General features: G+C 39.8%; 1 protein-coding gene across 1 annotated transcript; it reads left to right on the top strand.

The window, feature by feature from the left end:
- The first annotated feature begins 4280 nt into the window (after positions 1-4280).
- On the top strand, positions 4281-7686 carry FZD10 (frizzled class receptor 10). Its single transcript, XM_073312914.2, has one exon. It carries the CDS (start codon positions 4678-4680, stop codon positions 6433-6435), a length of 1758 nt encoding a protein of 585 aa, XP_073169015.1. The 5' UTR covers positions 4281-4677; the 3' UTR covers positions 6436-7686.
- The last annotated feature ends 3224 nt before the right edge of the window (positions 7687-10910 follow it).

The raw sequence follows: 10910 nt of genomic DNA, 5'->3' as shown, positions 1-10910 counted from the left end.
GTTTGGTTTGAAAAATGAACATGTGCTGCATGCATTTTATAATAATATAATTCACCACTGGCATGATTAGTATCTTGAGTGGAAATTAAACAGGAAAGATAGACTTGTAGTAATTATTATCAGCGTTTCTTTTCCGTATGTGCTGTTTTTCTTTTAAAGCTACTATTTCCTTTAAGGATAACTTTTATTTTTGTATTTTTTACAGTTAGCTACCAGAATTAAAGTGAGGGTAAATAACAGGCCTTCACTGTGTATCAGATATAGAATTTTTAAAAGTACCTTTCTTAATATGAACATGGATGGGGGAAGGATTATTGGGCAGGACTAATATTCAAACTGATCTTTATTTAAAAAATAAACATCTCTCCTTAATGCACAATTGACTAGAAATGCTTTATTAAATATGATTTACAGTGGTAGCCACACAATTTTTAAACTTTAGATTCACCGAAAGCAATACACTTTGTTATGACACGCTATTGTTATTATAGTAATTTACAGTGTTTTTCTAAAATGTTTAACCTATTAATTAATTTGTAACTCTCCAAGCCTATCATTTAATTTCTCTTTACTATTGAAGAGTCAGAGCATTTTATCTCAGAGGGATTATTTGGGTTTTCTTTAATCCCACTGCAAAAAAACTTGCCTAGCACTCTAATTTCCATTGACTTTAATACACATAGAATAGATGCAACTTTGATTTTTAACATTATCCGCATTGAAGTATTTTATTACACTTTCACTACAATAAATTACACAGCATTAAACTTTGCCATGCCATTTTTTTACCCTGTTTATGCTGCATTACACCTACAAAATATTTAGTTATGGTTGAAATTATGACATGCTTCATTAAATATTCAGTTTTAAATTTTTTTGTGCATAGAATGGAACAGTAGCTGGACTTTGAAGTACATATGATTCTTCTGCATATTTTGGGGTCTGTGTGGATGACTATGGGTGAAAACACATCTTTCCTGTGAGTTGGCACATTATTTGAAATCATGTTTAATTATAAAGTTTCATTAAAAACCTTTTGCTTAAAATTTTAGAGGCTTAATAAGATTTCCATTAATTTAAACATATCACTATTCCCACAACGGCCCAAATGCTTTCTTTTTCCTCTTTCATCCATGGTTAAATATGTAAATAAAATGTCTAAAGTCATTCTTCAAAGAAGACAAAAGAAAAAAGAGCTGAGGGAAAAGACAGCCATAAAATTCCTCCCAATTCTCCATAACATTTGCCAGAGGGGGGCCAACTCCTAGCCAGGGCCTAGCAGCAGGGGTGCCTGGCTGCTCCATAGAATCACACATCTCAAATCCCACACACAGGAGGAAAAAAAATAAAATAAAATATCTTTTCAGCTGGAGCCATCAAAAGGCTCTTTTCATTTATTAGTTACAGAGTTATCTTCCAGTTGCTGATTTCTCAGAGCCCTCATTTTTCTATAATAATGTTCTGTTTGTTAGTTTCTCTGACTCAGGCTGGTTGAATGGGGGCTGTTTCTGGATAGCTTTCTTTTTTAAAAAAATATAAAAACAGAAATAAATGATCTGAAGAGGGTTGTATTGGCTAACATAATAGCTAGAAAAAAACAAGCTGATTTAAAGTAGCACATAAAACATCAATTAAGAGACATAACTCCTACAAAGGATGACTTTTTTTCTTTTTTACATTTCACATTTATATTTTCTTTTAGCCTCCAAGAAAAATAAGAAAAGAAGTGGCTGTTATCAAGAGCTGTACAAAATAAGGAAACAAACTTTTGTTTTAATTTCTTTTTTCTGTATTATTTCTATATGGATTTTGATATACAATAAAGTACTTTGTAAAACAAAAACCCATCCCCGCAAAAAACCCTAATCAAGCTCAACAAAAAAACTGTATCAGAAATGTTCATCTCAAGTGTCATTTCAATTTCACTTTAGAAAAGGTAGCTTGTCCCTTATGAATGCTTTCCCCTTCACTTCCCCACCACCCCCAACCGAGCTCTCTAGAAGAGGATCTAGGGTGCATACAAATACTAAGAAAACAGCTTAGATTAATGAAGAATGGAAATGCTCCACCACACACACACACACACACACACACAGAAACAGCAATGTAACTAAATAAATAAGGCCTTTTTGTTTGTTTGCTGGTAAGACTGCCTGCCTTCATAACAGTTCCCAAATAAATCTAGAAGTGACCAAGGGAAGGATCAACTGATAAGATACAATAGTTTATCAGTCTGATCTCTTTCAGAGAGAGATTCCTGGATCCACTGGAAAGCCGTTAAACAAAAGTATCCACCAATTTAAAACTTTTTTTTTAATTAAGGACCTTTTATTTCTAGACAATCATTGTCAGCATCTTCGGGGTTTCAGAAGCAAACATTAACCCTGGTTTGTTGCCCTTTCTTGGATCCATTACACCCTTATCACAATCGAGGAAGCCAACAGTTTCCTTTCTAGAGGCGGGTGAGGTATTAACTCTGACCCTGCGGGGTTTGATAGTTTCCAGGAGAATCAGTGTTCATTTCGATAAGAAGCAGGCCCTAATGGAGAAAAACCCTGGGTATGTGTGGGTGTGAATGAAGAGAGAGATTTTTCTTTCTTCATTAATATGTTGGTCTAAAATTGAAGTCAAAACAAAAAGTTAAGCTCACCTTTTAGGATTTGATCATAGTGGTCCCTTCTGGGCTTAAACAAAATCTACTAATTATACCGTCTTATTCCATCTGTGTCGAGATCAGTTAGTGCAGGGGAGAGAGGCAAGGATGAGGAGTATTATATGTATAAACAACTAAGCATTTTATTTTTGGTGCCTGTTGTTTTTTTACTTCTCATTTCATTGACATTATACTTTTGAGAGGATAGTCTATAAGAGCCCAATCCTGCAGTTCTTACCCAAGGAAATCCATTCAGATCAATGGGAGTTTTGCTGGCATAAGCTCTCCAACTACTATTAGTAGAAAATAATCAAAATGATCCTAGCAGTTTTACTTTGAAAATAAAAGCAAACCAGTAACTAAAAAAGCCAACTCATTTTAAAATTATCTGTCCTGCCACCCTTTCCTCTCCAAAATCTCAAAGAGTCTTGTCAGTATGGATTAAAATCACTTTCCTAAAGGTCTCTCTCTAGTCTTCTCTGATTTTCCTATTTGGGGGAATCTGCTAGTTTCACTTGATGTGCATTCAGATATGTGAGTTTAAAACAGAGAGAGAGAGAGAGAGAATTATCCTCTATATGTCAGATGTGCTGACTCCGGTGTTCACTTTTTCGAATTCGACACAATCAAAGCAGAAATTTTGTAAGCAGATGAGATTCTACTGCAATGTAACCGGCTTTTATGACCCTGCCAGCCAAGAGTTTATGGCACTTGCCATAAAATGCATCCTCCCTCCCTACATCCTCCCTTCTAAAGCATTCCCCCACCGCTCCTACCCCCTTCCCAAGAAGGAAAGTCAAGGGAGGCACCATCTCCAACCCCCTGTCTAGGAGACAAGGAGTCTGAAGCATCCTTAAAACTCAGCTTCCCCAGGCTTCCTTCCTACCTGAATTAGGACGGCGGGTTAGGTGGTACGGATCTAAAGAGAGAGAAAAGATCTTGTTAAACTTTCAAGGGGGGGGGGGGGAGGAGAGGGGAGCCGGGGGAAGAAAAAAGACAGAGAGTGAGAAACAAATGAGGCTTTTTTTTTTTATCTGTGGTGATCAAGGAAAACCTGTAGGGGTCCTTAAGGAGGTTTCAAGGCGTTCCGAGTGATTGGAAAGTAATCACCGTGTCAGCTTCACCTTTCTCATGCAAAGTGGGTGTCGTATGCAAGGCGGATCCTGCACAGAGATTTTTTTTTTTTTTTAAATCCTGGGACACAACCACCCCCTAAAAACCAGCTGCAACAGCCCCAGGACTTGCTGCTACTGCGGGAAGAGAGGAGAGACGAGAACCAGCCCTGCCTTGCAAAGCGCTAAAGAACCAACCCGTTGCAAAAACAGAAGGGGGAGGGTGTCAGCCCCTCTCCGATGGCTTAGATATTTTCTCCTCCTTTATCTTTGCAGTTGGATAAGCCACCCCCACCGGGGAGGAAAGTGTGGGGAAACGGTGGCCCGTCCTGGGGAGCAGGAGACACCGCTGCACCGACCAAAAGCCGCATGGGACACGTGGAAGTTGAAGCGGTGACCGCTTGGATCTAACAAGCCGGCCAAAAGCTCGCGTTCTGCCTGTGCCCGGAGAGAGGGGGCGCGGGGCGGGGAGGAAGCTCTCAGAAGTGGAAGCCTTGGGGGGGGGAGGGAGAAAGTTTCTGGGACCCCCGCAGTAAGTTTTGTGCCTCTATGGCTGGGGGTGGCTCCCGCACGGCTGGCTGTTTGCAAACTGCCACCCCACCCCCGCTTCTCACCTCCCCCGAGTCCCCTCTCTCCCGGCGCCACCGGGGCTGGAAAATGACTAGCCTGGACTTTTGCTGAGACCGGCGCGCCGCAGCGGGCTCATGGCTAGGGGCTGCGCTGACCTGGCTCGCGCCGCCTGGGTCTGTCCCACGCTCTGAGCGTCCCTGGCGGAAGTTGGGGGGCGATGCTCTCCGGCGAGGGAGGCGTGGGGCGGCGGGACTGACCCCCCCCCCCCGGCCTGGTTCGCCTGCGGAAAGGACCCGCGCTCCGGCTGCACGCGGGGCTGAGCGTTGTGTTGTGGCTGCAAACATGGGGCCGGCGAGGAGGAACGTCATGCAAACTCTCTGGCTGTTCTCGCGTCTGGTTTGCTTTTGCACTGGGATAAGCTCCATAGACATTGACCGCCCGGGCGACGGGAGATGCCAGCCCATAGAAATCCCCATGTGCAAGGATATAGGGTACAACATGACTAGGATGCCTAACCTGATGGGACATGAGAACCAAAGGGAAGCTGCCATTCAGCTGCATGAGTTTGCGCCCTTGGTGGAGTATGGCTGTCACAGCCACTTGAAATTCTTCCTCTGCTCTCTCTATGCCCCTATGTGCACAGAGCAGGTCTCCACGCCAATCCCAGCCTGTAGGGTTATGTGTGAGCAGGCCAGGCTGAAATGCTCTCCCATCATGGAACAATTTAATTTCAAGTGGCCGGACTCCTTAGACTGCAGCAAATTGCCCAACAAGAATGACCCCAATTACCTATGCATGGAAGCCCCTAACAACGGATCGGATGAGCCACCCAGAGGCTCCAGCATGTTGCCACCCATGTTCAGGCCACAGCGGCCGAGCAATGGTCATGATTTGCAGCAGCACAAGGACAGCCTCGGTAGAGCCACCTGTGAAAATCCTGGCAAGTTCCACCATGTGGAAAAGAGTGCTTCCTGTGCCCCACTCTGCACACCCGGGGTTGATGTTTACTGGAGCAAGGATGACAAACAGTTTGCTGTCATCTGGATTGCCGTCTGGTCCGTCTTGTGTTTCTTTTCCAGTGCTTTCACCGTACTCACTTTTCTGATAGATCCCCAGCGCTTCAAATACCCTGAAAGGCCCATCATCTTCCTGTCTATGTGCTATTGTGTCTATTCTGTGGGGTACATTATTCGCCTCTTTTCAGGCGCTGAGAGCATCGCCTGTGACAGAGACAGTGGTCAACTTTATGTTATCCAGGAGGGGCTGGAAAGCACTGGATGCACCATTGTGTTCCTGGTCCTATATTATTTTGGTATGGCAAGCTCATTGTGGTGGGTAATTTTGACTTTAACTTGGTTTCTGGCTGCTGGGAAGAAATGGGGTCACGAAGCAATTGAAGCAAACAGCAGCTACTTTCATTTGGCAGCATGGGCCATTCCAGCTGTGAAGACCATAATGATATTAGTTATGAGAAGGGTAGCTGGAGATGAACTGACAGGATTGTGCTATGTTGGAAGCATGGATGTAAATGCCTTGACTGGGTTTGTACTCATTCCTTTAGCTTGTTATCTAATCATAGGCACTTCTTTTATTCTGTCTGGTTTTGTGGCCCTCTTCCATATCAGGAGGGTGATGAAAACAGGTGGAGAAAACACAGACAAGTTGGAGAAACTTATGGTCAGGATTGGTGTCTTCTCAGTCTTATATACAGTGCCTGCTACATGTGTAATAGCTTGCTACTTTTATGAAAGACTTAACATGGATTATTGGAAAATTGTGGCAATGCAATATAAATGCAAGATGAACAATCAAACTAAACATTTGGACTGCATGATGAATAATTCCATTCCTGCAGTAGAAATTTTCATGGTGAAAATTTTTATGTTGTTGGTTGTGGGCATTACTAGTGGTATGTGGATCTGGACTTCCAAGACTCTTCAATCCTGGCAAAATGTTTGCAGTCAGAGATTAAAGAGGAGAAGTAGGAGAAAACCTGCAAGTGTTATTACAAACAGTGGAATCTACAAAAAAACTCAACATCCACAGAAAACTCACCATGCAAAATATGAATCAGCATTACAGCCACCTACTTGTGTATGAACAGGATGTATAGAAAACTGTATCTCAGTTTGTAGAGACTTATAAATGCTCACTGTAGCAATCAGAAATAAAAATTTTAAAAGATGCTTTTTGTCAGAGAACGGTATAGCAAATCAAGGCAAAAATGTATGACACTGAAATTCAGGACCTGTTGATAAACTGAAGGTAAATGTACTTAGGAAAATGTTTTCAGTGAAAGGAATATTGTCAATTAAAGCTGCCTCTTCTGTTACTAATTTGTAGTAAGATATTTCATCCAGCCCTCTGATTAAAAAAAACTATGTGTAACCTTTATCTGTAGCTGAGCTGGAGTTCCTACAGGTTTCTAAGTAACAAGATATAATCAAGTTTTATGGAGCTATGATTTTTTTTTTAAGAGCCTGACTGAAAATTGTGTCTTTTTGGGGACACTTAATTCCATAGAGGCCTAAGTGAAAGCAACTTCTGTGCTAACTTAAGAAAAGAGAAATCCTTTACAAACGCTTCTTCAGCCTAGGGGGTTTGAAGTATCTAAAAACAGGTTCAATCTATAATGCTCACCAATATTCTTTCACTAAAAGAGAAACTTCCTGCATGAGACACAAACTTTGTGAATAAGAATAATGTGCAATACATTTTTTTCTTACCAGGACATGAAAAGAGAAACAAGTATTTTGCTGTACATAAAGACAACAAAAGAAATCTCTTAACAAAAGAACTAAGAGGTCTAGTCCTCAGAAACCCTTTAGTGTTACATTTTGTGGCTTTTTAATGGAAATCAAGCCAATGTTATACATGTTTGGACTGATTTGTGAAAAAAAAAAAGTGTGTGTGTGGGGGGGTCAATTCAAAGAGGCCCAAAGGGCTTATTGACTCTTTCTATTGTTAAACAAATTCTCACCATGAATAGATCAAGAAGCACTAGATTCTGCAAAGGCAAGCTTTGTATTGAGTGATGCTCTTTACTTGTGTTGGAAGGGCACAATTATTTGTTGTATAGATTTGTAATATACAGTTATTTTTCATGCTCCACTATTTTATAAAAAATAAAATATGTACTTTAGTTTGATAATTTTGTCTGCTCTAAACTTTCCATCATGTGCTTTGTGGTTAATAAATTTTTTTTTCAATGATTTACTAAAGGCACATTTTGAATATAGCACAGTGTTTAATATGTTATACTTGACATATAAGGACTGCAAGAATAATCGGATTGCCCCTTAATGTGCAAAAGAAGGAATTGCAAGTTGGAAAAAAATAAAGAGTTTTAAGTTGCGTCTTTCTGTGAATCTTTGCAACTGAGAGAACTGAATGGGAAGAAGCTTTAAAATAGATATCCAGTGATTTAGTATAATACCATGTTTACTAAGCACAGAGATTACAACAATGATCCTTGGTTAAAACCCTTTTAAAATCTCTAGAGGACACATTCAGCGTGTTAAAGAGAGCTGAATTACTTCAGCACTATTTTATATAATGCAACCTGTACATTACAAAGATTCTTTCCTGGTGATAGTACTGAAAGGTGGTGTATTCATAACCATAAAGAGACTGGGAAAAGATCAGTAGGGGAAAACAGTTCATGAACAATAAATACAGATCATACATAGTACTGTACTTCGGTGTAAACTGTGATGAAGTTACAATTATAAATGCAAATACCAAAAGTATACAGTGGAGTTTGTGTGAATGTTAAGCCTTTTGTGGAGTTAACCATCAGGCTACTAGGTGGTGTGATATTAATTCAATTCACCTTCTTGTTGACACGCTCCTGAGAGCTCTCCTATAAGGGCATGCATGTTATAAAGAAGGACCCTGGTAGAGCTGGGATCTCCACAACAGTTGCCCCATAATGGCTAATAGCTTTATAACAAAACTGTATAGGCTGCAGATACATTTTTCTAATTTTTGTTGTCATCTGTATAAAATGTTCCCAGCAAGGACTAGAAACTTGAGTTACAAAAATCATGGGTTGATTATTAAATGTCTTAATACCTAAAATGCACACAAAGCAGCTTGCAATATAGAATCTCCCCAACTTTGTCAGTAAATATCTTATTCCCCCACTTTGTGTCTATGTGCCACTGTTTGGAATGAAGCTTTGTAGATGTCTTGTAGAAGTTAATCCTGTCAGAGCACACCCTGGTGGAGCCAAACTAGGACATTGCTCTAAACACATTCTGTTCTGAAACTACTGAATTAATGCCTTCAGATCTGTGTACATTCTAGTTCCGAACAGTTATGTTAGATCCTAAGGAGGACAAGCTTCCCTAAATAGGAAACTTCATAATGCCAATTAACACAGAAAGCCCACAAATACTAAGCATTGTGTAGATCACCTTTCCAATACTGGGTCTACATTATAAAAAATACTATGTCCTCTTTGGGATAAAGATTAGGAGTGGTTTTATAAGTGATAGACATGTATTTAGAGAATGTTTTTAGACTGCAATCTAAAGTACGTGAGCAGCCAAGATCAACATCACACTTACGGGTTTATGCACTATATGGCAAAGTCCACTGAGGGGTAACACTTAAGAAATAAATTGCTGTGAGTTTCTTTTCATGGTAAACTATAATTGTGGAACAGTAAACAGAATGACCTGCCTTAAAAATGGCAGGTTTCAGAGTAACAGCCGTGTTAGTCTGTATTCGCAAAAAGAAAAGGAGTACTTGTGGCACCTTAGAGACTAACCAATTTATTAGAGCATAAGCTTTCGTGAGCTACAGCTCACTTAATCAGATGCATATCGTGGAAACTGCTGCAGTTTCCACGATATGCATCTGATGAAGTGAGCTGATGAAGTGAGCTGTAGCTCACGAAAGCTTATGCTCTAATAAATTGGTTAGTCTCTAAGGTGCCACAAGTACTCCTTTTCTTTTTGCCTTAAAAATGAAGGAAGCAGTGATGGAATTAATAGATTCCAAGGCAGAAAGGACCATTTTGATACCTAGTCTGACCTCCTGCATAACTCAGGTTGTAGAACGTCCCCAAAATAATTCATAGAGCATACCTTTAAAAAAAAACACCCAATCTTGATTTTAAATTGTCAGTGATGGAGAATCCACCACAACTCTTAGTAAATGGTTCCAGTGGTTAATTACTCTCACTGTTAAAAATGTACACCTTATTTTCATTCAACTGCAAAAAAGAGTTTAATCAATTATCTTCAGTGTGGGCCCTTTAGTATTAACAGAGCAGGGACTACAAGTTGTTTTTATAAAGACACCATATATGAGTATTAGCTAAATATGTCAATTGTACATTTGCTAACATTAGAGCAAGGAATCTGGGTATTAACCCCAAGCTTTACTGTTATTAAGTGCTGGGTTTTTTGTTTTTCTTTTAATCTCTGGTATGGGTAAGCGAGCTGGATGTCTCAAGTATATTGATGCTGATGGTATCAACTCAGCCCTTAATGCTCTGTAAATATACCTGAACAGAATGATTGCCTTGCAGGGCATCTCAGGAATGAGTTAGCTTCAACACTGCATCTTTCCCTGTCTTGCATCCTCTTATAGTTCTATCAGGACAGTATTGACGTTGCTACTAAAAGAAAGTGGTGAAGCCCATGTTAGATCTCTTACAGAAACGTGGGATAACATTTATTAGAAAATGATCACATTTCAATAGGTTTCTGAACAATGCTAAGAATTGAATAGAGAATCTTATTCCTGCTTTAGAATTCTACAGAGTGATTAAAAAAAGAAAAACACTTATAGAAAGAAAAGGAGTACTTCTGGCACCTTAGAGACTAACAAATTTATTTGCGCATAAGCTTTCGTGAGCTGTAGCTGTAGGTCACGAAAGCTTATGCGCAAATAAATTTGTTAGTCTCTAAGGTGCCACAAGTACTCCTTTTTCTTTTTGCGAATACAGACTAACACGGCTGCTACTGTGAAACTTATAGAAAGGATTTCTTTTGCTACTAATTTCTCTAGGTTTTAAGAGACATTTCTATTTAATCCTGTTAAGTTTCTATAGAAATCTTGGCTTCGTCCTGATTATATTCCACAGGACTTTTCCATAAAGAATTCCAGGGTTTGCCCCATGGATGGATAATTTTTATATATCAGTGCACTTCAACAAAATAAATATTCGCCTCATTGGAAACTTCAGTAGGAAGGGAGAAAAGTTCAGAACTTCATCTCTAGAAAAAAGATTTAATGCATTCCAGTCTCATTTATTTCAGTAGTTTTGCTCAGCCAAAAATATCACAGGAGTCTTTACAACTGGCTAGTCTATCCAGGCAATACAAATCAAGAACCAAATGCATCTTCCAGATATATGTGTGTAAGTCCCATTGCCTTCAGTGGGAGTTGCGCATACACATCTGAGGGCAACATTTGGCTCAAAGTATGTAGATTAGGATACCTCATTCAGGAGGTGTCTATATATGTGGTAGTACCAGGTAGAAAAAGGTCATATGGATCAAGTTTAAGTTTAAAGAGGGGAACCTGGGAGCCTAGTGGATAAGGTTTTGATTGTTTTATTA

Source organism: Lepidochelys kempii, chromosome 15 (genome assembly GCF_965140285.1).
Source record: "Lepidochelys kempii isolate rLepKem1 chromosome 15, rLepKem1.hap1, whole genome shotgun sequence".
Classification (NCBI taxonomy): Eukaryota; Metazoa; Chordata; order Testudines; family Cheloniidae; genus Lepidochelys; species Lepidochelys kempii.
The sequence above is the reverse complement of the archived record's forward strand: the minus strand, read 5'-3'. Positions and strand labels throughout refer to the sequence as shown.

Coding starts and splice junctions, on each gene's coding strand:
- FZD10 (XM_073312914.2), top strand. CDS start 4,678: ATGGGGCCGGCGAGGAGGAACGTCATGCAAACTCTCTGGCTGTTCTCG.